This window comes from Oncorhynchus kisutch, linkage group LG17 (genome assembly GCF_002021735.2).
Source record: "Oncorhynchus kisutch isolate 150728-3 linkage group LG17, Okis_V2, whole genome shotgun sequence".
NCBI classification, from domain to species: domain Eukaryota; kingdom Metazoa; phylum Chordata; class Actinopteri; order Salmoniformes; family Salmonidae; genus Oncorhynchus; species Oncorhynchus kisutch.
Window position 1 is genome coordinate 85,704,076 of NC_034190.2, and position 22,500 is coordinate 85,726,575.

At 45.5% G+C, this 22,500-nt stretch overlaps 1 protein-coding gene across 1 annotated transcript in view; it reads left to right on the forward strand.

The window, feature by feature from the left end:
- The first annotated feature begins 2,787 nt into the window (after nucleotides 1-2,787).
- The window catches only part of fgd1 (FYVE, RhoGEF and PH domain containing 1), a 141,735-nt gene continuing 122,022 nt past the window's right edge, over nucleotides 2,788-22,500 (forward strand). Inside the window, exon 1 of the mRNA XM_031794866.1 lies at nucleotides 2,788-4,025. Coding sequence (XP_031650726.1) covers nucleotides 3,857-4,025 — 169 coding nt within the window. The 5' untranslated portion in view covers nucleotides 2,788-3,856. The remainder of the gene's footprint in view (nucleotides 4,026-22,500) is intronic.

A 22,500-nucleotide genomic window follows, 5' to 3' on the forward strand; every position in this document is an offset into this window, starting at 1 on the left:
TAGATACACTATACATACACTATATTTACACTATATATATGCATACCATATATACACTATATATACACTATACTTACTATATACATACATACACTATATATACACTATACTTACTATATTTGATTTTGACCTTACGCCTATTAAGATAAGTAAAGTGTTTACATGACTAGTATTCAGATAAGTGTTTACATGACTAGTATTCAGATAAGTGTTTACATGACTAGTATTCAGATAAGTGTTTACATGACTAGTATTCAGATAAGTGTTTACATGACTAGTATTCAGATAAGTGTTTATGTCACGCCCTGGTCAAAGTATTTTGTGTTTATCTTCATGTATTGGGTCAGGCCAGGGTGTGGCATGGGGTTTTTGTATTGGGGTGTGTTTTGTCTTGGGGTTTTGGTGTTAGTATTGGGATTGTAGCGTAGTAGGTTATCTAGCAAAGTCTATGGCTGTCTGGAGTGGTTCTCAATTAGAGGCAGGTGTTTATCGTTGTCTCTGATTGGGAACCATATTTAGGCAGCCATATTCTTTGAGTTTGTCGTGGGTGATTGTCCTATCTGTCCTATGTGTACTCTCCGTTAGTTTGCACAAGTATAGGCTGTTTTCGGTTTTCGTTTATTGTTTTGTAGTGTTCGTGTTTAGTCGTGTTTACGTGTTGTTTAAATAAATATGGATCGCAATCGACACGCTGCAGTTTGGTCCGACTCTCCTTCATCACAACTAGAAAGCCGTAACAACTATACTTACTATATACATACATACACTATACATACACTATACACACTATATATACACTATACACACTATATATACACTATACACACTATACATACACTATACACACTATACACACTATACACACTATACATACACTATACACACTATATATACATACACATACCATATATACACAATACATATACACACCATATATACACTGTACATACACTATACATACACTATACATATATACACTATATATACATTATATATATACACTATACATACACTATATATACATTATATATATATACACTATACATACACTATATATACACACACTATACATACACAATACATATATACACTATATATACATTATATATATACACTATACATACACTATATATACACACACTATACATACACAATACATATATACACTATATATACATTATATATATACACTATACATACACTATATATACACACACTATACATACATAACCTATATAAATACACTATATATATATATATATATATATACTATATATATAAAAAAATTATGTGGACCCTTCAAATGAGTGGATTCGGCTATTTCAGCCACACCCATTGCTGACAGGTGTATAAAATTGAGTACACAGCCATGCAATCTCCATAGACAAACATTGGCAGTAGAATGGCCTCACTGAAGAGCTCAGTGACTTTCAACATGTGACCGTCATAGGATGCCACCTTTCCAACAGGTAAGTTCATCAAATTTCTGCCCTGCAAGAGCTGCCCCGGTAAACTGTAAGTGCTGTTTATTGTGAAGTGGAAATGTCTAGGAGCAACAACGGCTCAGCCGTGAAGTGGTAGGCCACACGAGCTCACAGAACTGAACCGCCAAGTGCTGAAGACTATAGCGTGTAAAAATCATCTGTCCTCGGTTGTATCATTGCCGAGTTCCAAACTGCCTCTAGAATCAATGTGAGCACAAGAACTGTTCGCCTGGAGCTTCATGAAATGGGTTTCCACGGCCGAGCAGCAGCACACAAGCCTAAGATCACCATGCGCAATTCCAAGCGTCGTCTGGAGTGGTATAAAGCTCGCCGCAATTGGACTCTTGAGCAGTGGAAACACGTTCTCTGGAGTGATGAATCACGCTTCACAGTCTGGCAGTCTGACGGACGAAACTGGGTTTGGTGGATGCCAGGAGAACACTACCTGCCCCAATGCAATAGTGCCAACTGTACATTTTGGTGGAGGAAGAATAATGATCTGGGACTGTTTTTCATGGTTCAGGCTAGACCCCTTAGTTCCAGTGAAGGGAAATCTTAACGCTACAGCATACAATGACATTCTAGATGATTCTGTGTTTCTAACTTTGTAGCAACAGTTTGGGGAAGGTCCTTTCCTTTCCTTTCCTGTTTCCCGTGCACAAAGCGAGGTCTAAACAGAAATGGTTTGTCGAGATCTGTGTGGAAGAACTTGACTGGCCTGCACAAAGCCCTGACCTCAACCCTGTCTAACACCTTTGGGATGAATTGGAATGGCGACTGCGAGCCAGGCCTAATCAACCAACATCAGGGCCGACCTCATTAAGTCCCGACAGCAATGTTCCAACATTTAGTGGACAGTTTCCCAGAAGAGTGGAGGCTGTTATAGCAGCAAAGACGGAAACCAACTCCATATTAATGCCAATTATTTTTTATAAGATGTTCGATGAGCATGTCTATCTTTGGTCTATCAAACGCTACTGCATTCGCTTTGTGGATATTTTATTTGCCATAATTTACAGATTTTACAAAACCGTTAATTCTAATCACAAAATGGAAGCCAGTTACAAATGTTGACTTTTAGGGGATGAAAAAAACAACTTGAGATCTTGTCAAGGTTTTTGCTTTGCATCAAATTTCAGGGCAAAAAAAAGAGAGAAAATGAAAACCAGATGTTGCGAAGGAAGGAAGGAGGGAGAGCGAGATGGTGGAGGAGGGGAGAGCGAGAGATTGCGAAGAAGGGGGGGCTGAGAGGATTTAATCTAGACGGAATAACGCACACAGGAGCAGAGGAATAGAGGGGAAGAGGTGGGAAAGGGAGGGGGGTAAATTCAACGCATTGGAGGAATTGCAGTTTGACTGCGTTGTAGAAGGTTTCACACAAAGAATGGATAACTAACAAGCTGGGGGATCGTAAATACAAACGCACATGAAATTGACGACAAAATGAATGCACCAAAAACAAACGAAAGGATTTGAATCTAAATTATTTTTAACTTTGGAAGGAGGAGTTTGAAGAAGTTTGAAGACGGGGTCTGTAGTAAAGTTAAGTAGACTAAAGACGCTGAGATTGCGTTTCCAGAGGAAAGTGGAGGACAGAAACAGAAGGAAAGATGTTAGCAGAGACGAGCGTTCACTTTTATAAAAGGCCTAATGTGTACAATATTTAAAAACGTTTGTTTTGCGCATGGCCTTTCAAATACGTTTATTTTCTCAAATAATTCTGGATCGGGCGGAGGAAAACGGTTTAGTCCAGAATGCGCAGTCTTTTATCGAGATGTCAGCTGTATGTATCGTGCGGTTAGTTTTTTTGGGGGGTAGCCTAAAATATTTGGAAACAGTCGTAAAGAAGATAGTTTGTAGCCTTCCCATTTCCCTAAGACTAAGCCAATCCGTGTTGGAACAATGTGGTCAATTTCTGTTTGTTTATTGTAACTTTATTGCAACAATTGTTATATGTATCCGTGTGGATTGCAACCTCGTGTAGCCTAGGTTACAGTACATTTGGTTGCATTTATTTTCATTATATTGTACAGTAAATGTAAAAAATAAATAATTGGTAAAATAATTAGTAAATAAAATCAATATCTATTTGATGGCTTTTTCCGTCGTTGATAGAGAGTTTGATCGGGGTTCAAATCGCACAGTCCAGCTCACGGAGGAGGACTGCAGTTTGGTGGATAAAAGACTGGAGCCCATTTCAACCAGGAGTCTGATACGGGACAACGACTCGAACCAACGGACCACTCGTGGGAAAGGCCTGATTTTTTGGGGATTTAACTCCACAAGCCTGGAATCTAATCGTATTCACTTTTGTGAGAGAACCCGTATCCTGTCCTTTAGGCTATGCCTGTGTAAACCGTGATCAGGCAGGTATGCAGTTGAACCGACCGAAGAGCGATTTAGTGTCGAGCTTCAGCCCGTCGATTTCCCCTGAGACGGCAGCCAGTATCGGTTCCTTCTCCAGCCAGTTCAAAACCATGCGCTTCTCCTACCACATCAGCCGCAGCATGGCAAGACCACAACCGCCGCTGCGCAGGATACGTGAGTAATCCATTTTCTTTTGTTGTAGCCGATTTTAATAAGCATGTCAATCTTGGTGGAGCAAACTCCCACATTTGTTTTAGGGAAATGCCAGCAAAGCCACTACACAACATTAAACAACACATTCATTGCACTATAAAGGTGACAAAAGGTGACCGGAAACTGTTAGGGCCTACATAAAGCTGTCCCAACATCAGAGCTTTCTTTTCAGCACCATGGAGTGAGTCCTTAGCACTGCAACACCTGGCTATCAGCTGAGTCTTGTCTGGCAGCAGCGAAACAGTTCACTCAGCCTCATTTACTGCCTTAAAAAAACAAAGCTGAGATGACTGACTTGCTTAAACAAATGTGACAATTGAGATGTACAAACTATGGCATAAGGGGACGACGAACGGATCAGAGGCAATCCGTCATTTCGATTAAGACATTAATGAGCGAGATAGGCAACATAACTTTTGAAATGTAGAGCGGCAGAATACAGAACATGGGCTGTTTCTTACATTGTTCTCCCTGTACACCAAGTCAGAACCGTAGGATAAATAAAGGGGGCATATAAGCAGACAATGAAAGCTCTTACAATAGTCACTGATTACATTTCTCAAAAACAGGTTAAGGTGCACAACCAAGTCAGAACAGTAGGCGAAATTAAGACGTGAAAATAGACAAAATTATTAGGATGAGGCACGTGGGCTACTAGCAGCTTACTCCACAACATACACATAGTATTACTTAGCTACAGTATACATATCTCCCTGGCATATTACATCATTTATGAAGCAGCATACAAGACATTTTTGGACTCACCTTGTTGTGCTGTGCTCACTTGAACAGGAAAGTGGTGCAGTGGTCCTTTGTGGGCAAATTTTGTCATCAAAGTCTGTCATTCTCTGGATTTATGGTGCTTTTAAAACAACTGGGAACTCTGGGAAAAAAACAAGGTTGAATCATGATGACATCATTGATCTTCAGGTCGTGGATCTAGAAAGAGGCCGGATTTACAATTCCGAGTTGGATAACTGATCAAAACATATTTTCCCAGTCGGAGCTCGTTTATTCCTGACTTCCCAGTTAACTTGACTTCAGTGAATTCAAGACATCGCAGTTCCAAGTTAACTGTTGTTTTGACTGCGGGCACAAATCATGCTTCATTGACAGCATGGCCAATGTTGAATATTTATCATTTTAAGAGACACTTAATCCCAGATGTGGGACCACACAGCCACTCCACTGAATAGCAGGCATGTGATTGCTTTGAAATACTTGCAGTTAGCCACTGTCACTGATTATTTCCAAACCACCCATTGTTGAATTTGCGATTTCCAACTTGTGTAATGTTTATGTCCAATGTTCCATGAGCACCGATATGTTTTATCTCTAATTTCCCTTCATTATTTCTCTTCATATGACAAGAATTAATAAGGATTTGCCAGTAGATTGTCGACTTGATTCATGATGACTTCTAGCTAAGATTTTAAATGTAGGATGTTGACATGATCACTCCAATCAAAGCTACTGTACATATAACGTGATTTGACGTCATTTTATCTGTGGCCAATGACCTTGAGCCTTCTTGGATGGGCACTTCTAATGTAACTGTATGGCAGCACCCAAGGGGCTTGAACTTTCTAGCTCTACCCTTAAAATCACATTTCATTGGTCATATACACATGGTTAGCAGATGTTAATGCGAGTGTAGCAAAATGCTTGTGCTTCTAGTTCCAACAATGCAGTAATAACCAACTAGTAATCTAACCTAACAATTCCAAAACTAATACCTTATACACACACAAGTGTAAAGGGATAAAGAATATGTACATAAAGATATATGAATGAGTGATGGTACAGAACGGCATAGGCAAGATGCATTAGATGGTATCGAGTACAGTATATACATATGAGATGAGTAATGTAGGGTATGTAAACAAAGTGGCATAGTTTAAAGTGGCTAGTGATACATGTATTACATAAAGATGCAGTAGATGATATAGAGTACAGTATATACGTATACATATGAGATGAGTAATGTAGGGTATGTAAACATTAAATTAAATGGCATTGTTTAAAGTGGCTAGTGATACATTTTTTACATAAATTCCCATTATTGTAGTGGCTGGAGTTGAGTCAGTGTGTTGGCAGCAGCCACTCAATGTTAGTGGTGGCTGTTTAACTGTCTGATGGCCTTGAGATAGAAGCTGTTTTTCAGTCTCTCGGTCCCAGCTTTGATGCACCTGTACTGACCTCGCCTTCTCGATGACAGCGGGGTGAACAGGCAGTGGCTCGGGTGGTTGTTGTCCTTGATGATCTTTATGGCCTTCCTGTAACATCGGGTGGTGTAGGTGTCCTGGAGGGCAGGCAGTGTGCCCCCGGTGATGCGTTGTGCAGACCTCACTACCCTCTGGAGAGCCTTACGGTTGTGGGCGGAGCAGTTGCCGTACCAGGCGGTGATACAGCCAGACAGGATGCTCTCGATTGTGCATCTGTGCTTTTGATGCAGCTTTATGAACTCAATGAAACGCACGCACGCACGCACGCACGCACGCACGCACGCACGCACGCACACACACACACACACACACACACACACACACACACACACACACACACTGCCTTTGCTGTTGTGATGGTGTATTATAATTCATACATGATTGACTCTTATCAGATCACTATCAAGCTCTTTTTGCTTTGACAAACAGACGATTTTCATTCATGCAAGAGCTCTTCATTTCCCTGTTAATATGCTAATAGTCTTGATTGATGGACAAAAAGAGAGGACTTGGCAAAGTGAAATATATTCACTCGTGTTGAAGTACATTTGAGTGACGACTGGGTAAATCAATACACAGAATACAGCAGGTATTAACTGTCACAGTTAGAAAGGTCACTGTAACCTGAATTATGGATCTGGGAGATCTCCAGGTTCTAAATGATAGACAACATGAAAGGTTACATATTGATTGGCCCATTAGTATTCTAATAGGGTTGGTTTACATATTGATTGGTGCATTAGTATTCTAGTAGGGTTGGGTTACATATTGATTGGTCCATTAGTATTCTAGTAGGGTTGGGTTACATATTGATTGGTCCATTAGTATTCTAGTAGGGTTGGGTTACATACTGATTGGTCCATTAGTATTCTAGTAGGGTTGGGTTACATATTTATTGGTCCATTAGTATTCTAGTAGGGTTGGGTTACATACTGATTGGTCCATTAGTATTCTAGTAGGGTTGGGTTACATATTGATTGGTCCATTAGTATTCTAGTAGGGTTGGGTTACATATTGATTGGTCCATTAGTATTCTAGTAGGGTTGGGTTACATACTGATTGGTCCATTAGTATTCTAGTAGGGTTGGGTTACATACTGATTGGTCCATTAGTATTTTAGTAGGGTTGGGTTACATACTGATTGGTCCATTAGTATTCTAGTAGGGTTGGGTTACATATTGATTGGTCCATTAGTATTCTAGTAGGGTTGGGTTACATATTGATTGGTCCAATTAATCTGGGCCTTTAAAATGTACAGTAAACAATTAATCTGGGCCTTTAAAATGTACAGTAAACAATTAATCTGGGCCTTTAAAATGTACAGTACACATTTAATCTGGGCCTTTAAAATGTACAGTAAACAATTAATCTGGGCCTTTAAAATGTACAGTACACATTTAATCTGGGGCTTTAAAATGTACAGTAAACAATTAATCTGGGCGGCAGGTAGCCTAGTCGTTAGAGCGTTGGCTCAGTAACCGAAAGGTTGCTGGATCGAATCCCTGAGCTGACAAGGTAAAAAGTCTGTCGTTCTACCCCTGAGCTAGGCTGTTAACCCCACTGTTCCCCGGGTGCCGTGGATGTCGATTAAGGCAGTATCTTTTAGTAGGGTTATGTTACAGCACCTCTCTGATTCAGAGGGTTTGGGTTAAAGGAGGAAGACACATTTTAGTTGAAAGGGTTTAGTTGTTCAACTGACTAGGTATATCCCCTCTTTCCCTTTAATATGTACAGTGGGCACATGATGATTTCTGACACCTACCTCTGATTTCTTGGCCCAGATTCTGCCACTGTGTAGAATCACAGTCCCAGCAGTTTAAAGGGTCACCTCTCTGAGAGCTGTGGAATAATCATATTCAGAGCTGCTTTGAATGAATTATCCCTCTGAAATTATCATTGAGTTGAAAGCATTATCCTTAGATGAGGTTCACTTTGACTTCATCATCTAATAGTAAAAGTAGATACAGACAAGGGATGCAGTTGTTTGGAGGTAAAACGTGGATAACTAATATTGTATAATACAGTGTTTAGTTGTGCTCTGCAGCATTCACTCATTTTCTGCCCTGGTGTTTCCGTGGTCTGACATCACCGCCTGGTGTTTCCGTGGTCTGACATCACCGCCTGGTGTTTCCGTGGTCTGACATCACCGCCTGGTGTTTCCGTGGTCTGACATCACCGCCTGGTGTTTCCGTGGTCTGACATCACCGCCTGGTGTTTCTGTGGTCTGACATCACCGCCTGGTGTTTCTGTGGTCTGACATCACCGCCTGGTGTTTCCGTGGTCTGACATCACCGCCTGGTGTTTCTGTGGTCTGACATCACCGCCTGGTGTTTCTGTGGTCTGACATCACCGCCTGGTGTTTCCGTGGTCTGACATCACCGCCTGGTGTTTCTGTGGTCTGACATCACCGCCTGGTGTTTCTGTGGTCTGACATCACCGCTTGGTGTTTCTGTGGTCTGACATCACCGCTTGGTGTTTCTGTGGTCTGACATCACCGCCTGATGTTTCCGTGTTCTGACATCACCGCCTGGTGTTTCCGTGGTCTGACATCACCGCCTGGTGTTTCTGTGGTCTGACATCACCGCCTGGTGTTTCTGTGGTCTGACATCACCGCCTGGTGTTTCTGTGGTCTGACATCACCGCCTGGTGTTTCTGTGGTCTGACATCACCGCCTGGTGTTTCCGTGGTCTGACATCACCGCCTGGTGTTTCCATGGTCTGACACCCTCACCTAGTGTTTCCGTGGTCTGACATCCTCACCTGGTGTTTCCATGGTCTGACATCACCACCTGGTGTTTCCGTGGTCTGACACGGAGCACACCAGTGAGCACACCAGTGAGCACACCAGTGAGCACACCAATGAGCACACCAGTGAGCACACCAGTGAGCACACCAATGAGCACACCAGTGAGCACACCAATGAGCACACCAGTGTGCACACCAATGAGCACACCAATGAGCACACCAGTGAGCACACCAATGAGCACACCAGTGAGCACACCAATGAGCACACCAGTGAGCACATCAATGAGCACACCAGTGAGCACACCAGTGAGCACACCAATGAGCACACCAGTGAGCACACCAATGAGCACACCAGTGAGCACACCAGTGAGGTGTTTTTGGCTGAGTGTACCACCTCATGTTGAGCCTTGCGGTCAACGGCGGTGGAGTTGCCATACCAGGCCGTGATGCAGCCTGACAGTATCCTCTCGATGGTGCTCATGTAGAACACTGTGATGCAGCCTGACAGTATGCTCTCGATGGTGCTCCTGTAGAACACTGTGATGCAGCCTGACACTATGCTCTCGATGGTGCTCCTGTAGAACACTGTGATGTAGCCTGACCGTATGCTCTCGATGGTGGTCCTGTAGAACACTGTGATGCAGCCTGACAGTATGCTCTCGATGGTGCTCCCGTAGAACACTGTGATGCAGTCTGACAGTATGCTCTCGATGGTGCTCCCGTAGAACACTGTGATGCAGCCTGACAGTATGCTCTCGATGGTGCTCCTGTAGAACACTGTGATGCAGCCTGACAGTATGCTCTCGATGGTGCTCCTGTAGATCACTGTAAGAGCTCTCATGGACAGGCCAAATGTCTTCAGCATCCTGAGGTTGAAGAGTCGCTGTCGGGCCTTCTTGACCACAGTGTCTGTGTGGTTAGACCATTTCAGCTTCTCTGAGATGTGTACTCCAAGATATTTCTCCATAGCGGCCCTGTTGATGAGGATGGGGGGGATGCCCAGCCTGGTTCCTCCTGTAGTCCACAATCAGCTCCTTTGTTTTGCTGACGTTGAGGAAGAGGTTGTTTACCTGGCACCATACCGTCAGAGTGCCTACCTCCTCCCTGTAGGCTGTCTCATTGTTGTTGGTAATCAGACCTACTACTGTCGTGTCGTCAGCGAACTTGATGATGGAGTTGAAGCTGTGTGAGGCCAGACAGTCGTGGGTATACAGGGAATACAGGAATGGACTGAGGACGCACCCTGGTGGGACCCCCGTGTTGAGAATCAGTGTTGAGGAGGTAATGTTGCCTACCTTCACCACCTGGAGGCGAACCTTCACCACCTGGAGGTGGACCTTCACCACCTGGAAGCGGACCTTCACCTCCTGTAGGCGGACCTTCACCACCTGGGGGCGGACCTTCACAACCCGTTGGCGGACCTACACCACCTGGAGGCGGACCTTCACCTCCTGGAAGCGGACCTTCACCTCCTGTAGGCGGACCTTCACCACCTGGGGGCGGACCTTCACCTCCTGGGGGCGGACCTTCACCTCCTGGGGGCGGACCTTCACCACCTGGAGGCGGACCTTCACCACCTGGAAGCGGACCTTCACCTCCTGTAGGCGGACCTTCACCACCTGGGGGCGGACCTTCACCTCCTGGGGGCGGAACTTCACCACCTGGGGGCGGACCTTCACAACCCGTAGGCGGACCTTCAGCACCTGGAGGCGGATCTTCACCTCCTGGGGGCGGACCTTCACCACCTGGAGGCAGACCTTCACAACCTGGAGGCGGACCTTCACCACCTGGGGGGGGCTCTCCTGGCAGCGCACGGTCATTGTGCTCGAGTTTTGAGAAACAGGTGTTTAGATCCCCCGGTAGGGTAGCGTTGGTGACCGTGATGTAATCCGTGATCTGCGCAAGTCATATTTGTACTGTTTAACAAAACTATTGTCCCAGTCACCTTGCCCTGTTTATAAGAATCTCAATTCAAGGGGCCGTATTGTCATGGGAAACATATGTTTACATCGCCAAAGCAATTGAAGTAGATAATAAACAAAAGTGAAATAAACAATAAAAATGAACAGTAAACATTACACTCACAGAAGTACTAGCATCTCTCTCTTTCAGTTTTTCTACAAGGCTGCTATCACGGGTTTTTGATTTGGGAACGTTTTCAAAGACACTATCGGTATCACGTCATCTATGTATTTGTTGATGAATCCAGAGTCAGCGTATTCATTGATGTTATCTCCATAGATAGCGTGGTCCAGTCCACGCTATCAAAACAGTCTTGGAGCGTGAACCAACGCTGTACAGACCTGACCACCAGAACTTCTCTCTACAGTTTTTGTTTGTAGGCGGGGAGAAGCCAGATGGAGTCCACACTTGCACGTTAGAGCAAACTTCAAATACCAACAAGGACGAATACCCTAAATATCTCACAGCGACCTGTGACCCCCTCGGTAAACATAACAGGTGTGTCCATAACATGTTCCCTCCACCTGCTTTGAAATGCTGCACACTGATGGATGCTGGTGTGTGTGTGTGTTTGTGTGTGTGCGTGCGTGTGTGTGTGTGTGTGTAAAACCGAGAGAACCTTGCCTCACATTGCACAGCCTCTCTGATTCAGCATGACTCTCGACTCCTTATCTCAACTAGACTGGCTCAGATCCTGAGACGACTTAAACTGCATGACCAATGGATATCCTATCCCCTGCTATCCCCTGCTATCCCCTGCTCTGCTGAGTAACGCAATGCTGGGAAGAACCGACAGAGTCACATCCTCTTCCACAACACATCAGAGTAGAACTTCCTCTTGGGGGATTATTGAAGATGTGGGTCCCGTTTTAAAGGAACAATAACTTATAAAGTCTCAGTCGCCAGGCGTATCCTCTATTACATCAGAGTGAAACCTCTTTTATTGTCTGAAGTAAGATCTGAAGTTTCAAACATCTGATGTCTAGTTTGTGTCTGCATTTCACCAACGATGACCACAAACTACTCCCAGCCATTCACCAACGATGACCACAAACTACTCCCAGCCATTCACCAACGATGACCACAAACTACTCCCAGTCCCCACTGACCTCCCCACTGGCCTCCCCGCTGACCTCCCCGCTGGCCTCCCTGCTGGCCTCCCCGCTGACCTCCCCACTGACCTCCCCACTGACCTCCCCGCTGGCCTCCCCACTGGCCTCCCCACTGACCTCCCTGCTGGCCTCCCCGCTGGCCTCCCCGCTGGCCTCCCCACTGGCCTCCCCACTGACCTCCCCACTGGCCTCCCCACTGACCTCCCCACTGGCCTCCCCGCTGACCTCCCTGCTGACCTCCCCACTGACCTCCCCACTGACCTCCCCGCTGACCTCCCCACTGACCTCCCCGCTGACCTCCCCACTGACCTCCCCGCTGACCTCCCCGCTGACCTCCCCACTGGCCTCCCCACTGACCTCCCCACTGGCCTCCCCACTGACCTCCCCGCTGACCTCCCCACTGGCACAATGGAAGACTTTAACTGTTATGGTGCGTATATAATGCCTTTAACTGTGCCGAATCAGATTCAGACATCCCTTTAAGAAGTTTATAAACGCCCCCATTTTCACATAAAAGCCATCTGGTATAGACATTAGATTACATACCAGTGGCTGTTTCCATCCCTAATGCTGCTCTGCTGTGGCGATCTGAGGGCCACGCCACGCTAGGTTAGCTAGGACCTATCAGATCAGGGATTACAAGGCTACACTTTGTGTGTTCATTACAGAATGTTCAGGCTTGGATGATGCTCTGAAGTCCTTCTGCACTCTTATAAAAAAAAGGGTTCAGAAAGGGTTTAGTATTGAGTATTTATTAGGATCCCCAAGGCAGTGGCTACTCTTCCTGGGGTTCAAACAATACAACACCTCATATACATAACACTACATAATGCTAGCTTGAGTTACCTGGGGTGGCAGAGAGTTCCATGTAGTCATGGGTCTATTTAATACTGTGTGTTTGCCAGCCTCTGTTCTGAACCTGGGGACTGTGAAGAGACTTCTGGTTGCATGTCTTGTGTGATACCCGTGAGTTTCCATACTGTGTGCAAACTGCTTGAACAGACAGTTCGGTACCTTCAACACCTCACACAAAGTCCAATAGTGAACTAGGCGCTCCTCACCTTTGAGCCAGGAGAGATTGACATGCATACCACTGACAGCGCAATACGTGCTGCTCTGTTCTGGACCAATTGCAATTTTCCTATGTCCTTCTTTACCGCATATGACCACACAGCTGGGCAGTAGTCCAGGTGCGACCTAACTAGGGCCTGTAGGACTGGTCTGGTCCTGTCTGGTCCTCTCTGGACCTGTCTGGTCCTGTCCGGTCCTGTCTGGTCCTGTCTGGTGTCCTGCCTGGTCCTGTCTGGGGTCCTGTCTGTACTTGTCTGGTCCTGTCTGGGGTCCTGTCTGTACTTGTCTGGTCCTGTCTGGTCCTGTCTGGACCTGTCTGGTCATGTCTGGTCTTGTTTGTTCCTGTCTGGTCCTGTCTGGTCCTGTCTGGACATGTCTGGTCCTGTCTGGTCCTGTCCGGTCCTGTCTGGTGTCCTGTCTGGTCCTGTCCGGTCCTGTCTGGTCCTGTCTGGTCCTGTCTGGGGTCCTGTCTGGTCCTGTCTGGTCCTGTCCGGTCCTGTCTGGACCTGTCTGGTCATGTCTGGTCTTGTTTGTTCCTGTCTGGTCCTGTCTGGACCAGTTTGTTCCTGTCTGGACCAGTCTGGTCCTGTCTGGTCCTGTCTGGTCCTGTCTGGTCCTGTCCGGTCCTGTCTGGGGTCCTGTCTGGGGTCCTGTCTGTACCTGTCTGGTCCTGTCTGGACCTGTCTGGTCATGTCTGGACTTGTCTGTTCCTGTCCGGTCCTGTCTGGCCCTGTCTGGTTGGTTGTAATGTCAAGAAAGCAGAACAACGCCATATCATGGACATATTTCCCATTGAGTCTATACATTTGGACCATCTTACTGTCTAGTGTTACACCCAGCAGTTTAGTCTCATGAAATTTGCTCAATAGCCACATTATTTATTAATAGATCTAGATTAAGTTTAGGGTTAAGTGAGTGATTTGTTCCCAAAATGGATGCTTTTTGTTTTTGAGATATTTAAGTAGTTACCCATTTCTAAAACTGACTGGACCTCTACGTTAAAGGATTCAGTTATTTATTCTACTGTCGTAGCAGACGTGTCTACTGTTGAGTCGTCAGCGTACAAAGACACACAGGCTTTATTCAAGGTCAGTGGAAGGTCGTTAGTAAACACAGAAAACAGTAATGAACTCAACTGATTTTGCATTAGAGAAACTTCCAGTTCAAGAAAACCCCTCTGTGTTCTATTTACTTTCTAGTAACTAGGAAAAGGAAAAGAGGACGCAGATTGGGCTGCCTTCTGAGAATCCGTAGGCGAGCGAGTAAACTCCCACTTCCATCAATTCTACTTGCTAACATGCAATCATTGGAAAATAAAATTGATGACCTACGATTACAATTATTCTACCAAGAACTAATATCTTATGTTTCACCGAGTCGCGGCTGAACGACGCCACGGAGAATAAAGAGCTGGCTGGGTTTTCCAGCACCGACAGAACAGAGAAGCTACGTCTGGTAAGACGAGGGGTGGGGGTGTGTGTCTATTTGTCAATAACAGCTGGTGCGTGATGTCTAATATTAAAGAAGTCTTGAGGTATTGCTCGCCTGAGGTAGAGTACCTTATGATAAGCTGTAGACCATACTATCTAACGAGAGAGTTCTCATCTATTTTATTTGTAGCCATCTATTTACCACCACAAAGTGAAGCTGGCACGAAGACCAGCTCTATAAGGCCATAAGCAAACAAGAAAATGCTCATCCAGAAGTGGCGCTCCTAGTGGCTGGGGACTTTAATGCAGAAAACCTTAAATCTGTTTTACCCTATTTCTACCAGCATGTCCCTACCAGCATGTCACATGTGCAATCAGAGGGGGAAAAACTCTAGACCATGTTTACTACACACACAGATGCATACAAAACTCTCCCTCGCCCTCCATTTGGCAAATCTGACCAAAATTATATCCTCCTGATTCCTGCTTCCAAGCAAAAACTAAAGCAGTAAGTATCAGTGACTCGCTCAATACAGAAGTGGTCAGAAGACGCGGATCCTACGCTACAGGCTGTTCCGGGATTTATCCAATGGCAGTGAGGAGTATAACACCTCAGTCATCGACTTCATTAATAAGTGCATCGACGACGTCATCCCCACAGTGACCGTACGTACATATTCCAACCAGAAGCCGTGTTAAAGAACAGGCAACATCCGAATCGAGGTAAAGGCAAGAGCTGCCGCTTTCAAGGAGCGGGACACTAATCCGGACGCCTATAAGAAATCCTGCTATGCCCTAAGACGAACCATCAACAAGCAAAGCGTCAATATCGGATAAAGATTGAATCCTACTACACCGGCTCTGACTCTCGTCGGATGTGTCAGGGCTTGAAAACTATTACGGACTACAAAGGGAGACCCAGACGCGAGCTGCCCAGTGATGCGAGCCTACCAGACGAGCTAAATGCCTTTAACTTCTTGGCGCACCCATCCCGTTAGCGGGATCATTTTCGTCAACATCTGCTGAATTGCAGAGCGCCAAATTCAAATTAAATTACTAAAAATATTTAATTTTCATGAAATCACAAGTGCAATATAGCAAAACACAGCTTAGCTTGTTGTTAATCCACCTGGTGTGTCAGATTTCAAAAAAGCTTTACAGCAAAAGCTATCCAATCGTTTATGTTAGGACATCTCTCTCAGCAGACAAAACATTACAAACAACTGGCAGCAAAGTAGATTGGTCACGAAAGCAATAAAATGAATCGCTTACCTTTGATGATCTTCGGATGTTTGCACTCACGAGCCTCCCAGTTACCCAATAAATGTTCCTTTTGTTCGATAAAGATTCCTTTTATATCCAAAAACCTCCCGTTTGGTTGGTGCGTTTTATTCAGAAATACACAGGCTCGTGCAGGTGTCATGTCAAACGTTTTTTATAATCAATCCTCAGGTTGTTTTTACAATAAATAATCTATAATATTTCAACCGGACCGTAGCTTTTTCAATAGGAGATAGAGAGAAAATGTCTGCTCCAAGCTCTTGCGCATGCAAAACTCTGCTGGCACCCAGCCATCCACGGACGCGATGTGATCCTTCTCGCTCATTTTTCAGAATAAAAGCCTGAAACGATGTCTAAAGACTGTTCACACCATGTGGAAGCCATAGGGAAAGGAATCTGGTTGATATCCCTTTAAATGGAGGGAAGGCATGCAATGGAACAGGGAGATTTGTTTCTCTTAGGCACTTCCTTGTTGGATTTTCCTCAGATTTTCGCCTGCAGTATCAGTTCTGTTATACCCACAGACAATATTTTCAACCTCTCCCTGACCAAGTCAGTAATACCTTCATGTTTCAAGCAGACCACCATTGTCCCCATGCCCAAGGAAGCAAAGGTAACCCACCTAAATGATTACTGCCCTGTAGCACTCAGGTCAGTAGCCAGGAAGTGCTTTGAAAGGCTGGTCATGGCTCACATCAACAGCATCCTCCCGGATACCCTAGACCTACTCCAATTTGCATACCGCCCCAACAGATCCACAGATGACGCAATCTCAATTGCACTCCACACTGCCCTTGTCCCACCTGGACAAATGGAACACCTTTGTGGGAATGCTGTTCATGGACTGCAGCCCAGCGTTCAACACCATAGTTCCCACGAAGCTCGTCACTAAGCTAAGGAACCTGGGACTAAACACCTCCCTCTGCAACTGGATCCTGGACTTCCTGACGGGCCGACCCCCAGGTGGTGAGGGTAGGTAAGCAACACATCTGCTAAGCTGTTCCTCAACACTGGGGCCCCTCAGGGGTGTGTACTTAATCCCCTCCTGTATTCCCTGTTCACCCACGACTGCGTGGCCAAACACGACTCCAACACCATCATTAAGTTTGCTGACGACACAACAGTTTTAGGCTTGATCACCGACCACGATGAGACAGCCTATAGGGAGGAGGTCAGAGACTTGGCAGTGTGGTGCCAGGACAACAACCTCTCCCTCAATGTGAGCAAGACAAAGCAGCTGATTGTGGACTACAGGAAAAGGCCGAACAGGCCCTCATTAACATCAATGGGGCTGTAGTGGAGCAAGTCGAGCGCCAAGTCAAGACCAAAAGGCTCCTCAACAGCGTCTACCCCATAAGACTGCTTAACAATTCATCAAATGGCCACCCGACTATTTACATTGACCTCTCCCCCTCCTACATTTGTTTTGTACACTGCGGCTACTCTCTGTTTATTATCCATGCATAGTCACTTCACCCCTACCTACATGTACAAATGACCTCTAACCTGTACCCCCACACACTGACTCTGTACCAGTACTCCCTGTATATAGCCTCCATATTGACTCTGTACCGTAATACCCTGTATATAGCCTCCATATTGACTCTGTACCGTAATACCCTGTATATAGCCTCCACATTGACTCTGTACCGGTACCCCCTGTATATAGCCTCCACATTGACTCTGTACCGGTACCCCCTGTATATAGCCTCCACATTGACTCTGTACCGTAACACCCTGTATATAGCCTCCACATTGACTCTGTACCGGTACCCCCCTGTATATAGCCTCCACATTGACTCTGTACCGGTACCCCCTGTATATAGCCTCCACATTGACTCTGTACCGATACCCCCTGTATATAGCCTCCACATTGACTCTGTACCAGTACCCCCTGTATATAGCCTCCACATTGACTCTGTACCAGTACCCCCTGTATATAGCCTCCACATTGACTCTGTACCAGTACCCCCTGTATATAGCCTCCACATTGACTCTGTACCGGTACCCCCTGTATATAGCCTCCACATTGACTCTGTACCGTAACACCCTGTATATAGCCTCCACATTGACTCTGTACCGGTACCCCCTGTATATAGCCTCCACATTGACTCTGTACCGGTACCCCCTGTATATAGCCTCCACATTGACTCTGTACCGATACCCCCTGTATATAGCCTCCACATTGACTCTGTACCGGTACCCCCTGTATATAGCCTCCACATTGACTCTGTACCGGTACCCCCTGTATATAGCCTCCACACTGACTCTGTACCTTAATACCCTGTATATAGCCTCCACACTGACTCTGTACCTTAATACCCTGTATATAGCCTCCACACTGACTCTGTACCGTAATACCCTGTATATAGCCTCCACACTGACTCTGTACCGTAATACCCTGTATATAGCCTCCACACTGACTCTGTACCGTAATACCCTGTATATAGCCTCCACATTGACTCTGTACCGTAATACCCTGTATATAGCCTCCACATTGACTCTGTACCGTAATACCCTGTATATAGCCTCCACATTGACTCTGTACCGTAATACCCTGTATATAGCCTCCACATTGACTCTGTACCTTAATACCCTGTATATAGCCTCCACACTGACTCTGTACCTTAATACCCTGTATATAGCCTCCACATTGACTCTGTACCGTAATACCCTGTATATAGCCTCCACATTGACTCTGTACCTTAATACCCTGTATATAGCCTCCACATTGACTCTGTACCGTAATACCCTGTATATAACCTCCACATTGACTCTGTACCGATACCCCCTGTATATAGCCTCCACATTGACTCTGTACCGGTACCCCCTGTATATAGCCTCCACATTGACTCTGTACCGTAATACCCTGTATATAGCCTCCACATTGACTCTGTACCGTAATACCCTGTATATAGCCTCCACATTGACTCTATACCGGTACCCCCTGTATATAGCCTCCACATTGACTCTGTACCGGTACCCCCTGTATATAGCCTCCACATTGACTCTGTACCGGTACCCCCCTGTATATAGCCTCCACATTGACTCTGTACCGGTACCCCCTGTATATAGCCTCCACATTGACTCTGTACCGTAATACCCTGTATAAAGCCTCCACATTGACTCTGTACCGTAATACCCTGTATATAGCCTCCACACTGACTCTGTACCGTAATACCCTGTATATAGCCTCCACATTGACTCTGTACCGTAATACCCTGTATATAGCCTCCACATTGACTCTGTACCGTAATACCCTGTATATAGCCTCCACATTGACTCTGTACCGTAATACCCTGTATATAGCCTCCACATTGACTCTGTACCTTAATACCCTGTATATAGCCTCCACACTGACTCTGTACCTTAATACCCTGTATATAGCCTCCACATTGACTCTGTACCGTAATACCCTGTATATAGCCTCCACATTGACTCTGTACCTTAATACCCTGTATATAGCCTCCACATTGACTCTGTACCGTAATACCCTGTATATAACCTCCACATTGACTCTGTACCGATACCCCCTGTATATAGCCTCCACATTGACTCTGTACCGGTACCCCCTGTATATAGCCTCCACATTGACTCTGTACCGTAATACCCTGTATATAGCCTCCACATTGACTCTGTACCGTAATACCCTGTATATAGCCTCCACATTGACTCTATACCGGTACCCCCTGTATATAGCCTCCACATTGACTCTGTACCGGTACCCCCTGTATATAACCTCCACATTGACTCTGTACCGATACCCCCTGTATATAGCCTCCACATTGACTCTGTACCGGTACCCCCTGTATATAGCCTCCACATTGACTCTGTACCGTAATACCCTGTATATAGCCTCCACATTGACTCTGTACCGTAATACCCTGTATATAGCCTCCACATTGACTCTATACCGGTACCCCCTGTATATAGCCTCCACATTGACTCTGTACCGGTACCCCCTGTATATAGCCTCCACATTGACTCTGTACCGGTACCCCCTGTATATAGCCTCCACATTGACTCTGTACCGGTACCCCCCTGTATATAGCCTCCACATTGACTCTGTACCGTAATACCCTGTATAAAGCCTCCACATTGACTCTGTACCGTAATACCCTGTATATAGCCTCCACACTGACTCTGTACCGTAATACCCTGTATATAGCCTCCACATTGACTCTGTACCGTAATACCCTGTATATAGCCTCCACATTGACTCTGTACCGTAATACCCTGTATATAGCCTCCACATTGACTCTGTACCGTAATACCCTGTATATAACCTCCACATTGACTCTGTACCGATACCCCCTGTATATAGCCTCCACATTGACTCTGTACCGGTACCCCCTGTATATAGCCTCCACATTGACTCTGTACCGTAATACCCTGTATATAGCCTCCACATTGACTCTGTACCGTAATACCCTGTATATAACCTCCACATTGACTCTGTACCGATACCCCCTGTATATAGCCTCCACATTGACTCTGTACCGGTACCCCCTGTATATAGCCTCCACATTGACTCTGTACCGTAATACCCTGTATATAGCCTCCACATTGACTCTGTACCGTAATACCCTGTATATAGCCTCCACATTGACTCTATACCGGTACCCCCTGTATATAGCCTCCACATTGACTCTGTACCTTAATACCCTGTATATAGCCTCCACATTGACTCTGTACCGTAATACCCTGTATATAACCTCCACATTGACTCTGTACCGATACCCCCTGTATATAGCCTCCACATTGACTCTGTACCGGTACCCCCTGTATATAGCCTCCACATTGACTCTGTACCGTAATACCCTGTATATAGCCTCCACATTGACTCTGTACCGTAATACCCTGTATATAGCCTCCACATTGACTCTATACCGGTACCCCCTGTATATAGCCTCCACATTGACTCTGTACCGGTACCCCCTGTATATAGCCTCCACATTGACTCTGTACCGGTACCCCCTGTATATAGCCTCCACATTGACTCTGTACCGGTACCCCCTGTATATAGCCTCCACATTGACTCTGTACCGTAATACCCTGTATAAAGCCTCCACATTGACTCTGTACCGTAATACCCTGTATATAGCCTCCACACTGACTCTGTACCGTAATACCCTGTATATAGCCTCCACATTGACTCTGTACCGTAATACCCTGTATATAGCCTCCACATTGACTCTATACCGGTACCCCCTGTATATAGCCTCCACATTGACTCTGTACCGGTACCCCCTGTATATAGCCTCCACATTGACTCTGTACCGGTACCCCCTGTATATAGCCTCCACATTGACTCTGTACCGGTACCCCCTGTATATAGCCTCCACATTGACTCTGTACCGTAATACCCTGTATAAAGCCTCCACATTGACTCTGTACCGTAATACCCTGTATATAGCCTCCACACTGACTCTGTACCGTAATACCCTGTATATAGCCTCCACATTGACTCTGTACTGTAATACCCTGTATATAGCCTCCACATTGACTCTGTACCGGTACCCCCTGTATATAGCCTCCACATTGACTCTGTACCGTAATACCCTGTATAAAGCCTCCACATTGACTCTGTACCGTAATACCCTGTATATAGCCTCCACACTGACTCTGTACCAGTACGTACCCCCTGTATATAGCCTCCACATTGACTCTGTACCGTAATACCCTGTATATAGCCTCCAGATTGACTCTGTACCGTAATACCCTGTATATAGCCTCCACATTGACTCTGTACCGTAATACCCTGTATATAGCCTCCACATTGACTCTGTACCGTAATACCCTGTATATAGCCTCCACATTGACTCTGTACCGTAATACCCTGTATATAGCCTCCACATTGACTCTGTACCGTAATACCCTGTATATAGCCTCCACATTGACTCTGTACCGTAATACCCTGTATATAGCCTCCACATTGACTCTGTACCGTAATACCCTGTATATAGCCTCCACATTGACTCTGTACCGTAATACCCTGTATATAGCCTCCACATTGACTCTGTACCGTAACACCCTGTATATAGCCTCCACACTGACTCTGTACCGTAATACCCTGTATATAGCCTCCACATTGACTCTGTACCGTAATACCCTGTATATAGCCTCCACATTGACTCTGTACCGTAACACCCTGTATATAGCCTCCACACTGACTCTGTACCGTAATACCCTGTATATAGCCTCCACATTGACTCTGTACCGTAATACCCTGTATATAGCCTCCACACTGACTCTGTACCGTAATACCCTGTATATAGCCTCCACATTGACTCTGTACCGTAACACCCTGTATATAGCCTCCACACTGACTCTGTACCGTAATACCCTGTATATAGCCTCCACATTGACTCTGTACCGTAATACCCTGTATATAGCCTCCACACTGACTCTGTACCGTAATACCCTGTATATAGCCTCCACACTGACTCTGTACCGTAATACCCTGTATATAGCCTCCACATTGACTCTGTACCGTAATACCCTGTATATAGCCTCCACATTGACTCTGTACCGTAATACCCTGTATATAGCCTCCACATTGACTCTGTACCGTAATACCCTGTATATAGCCTCCACATTGACTCTGTACC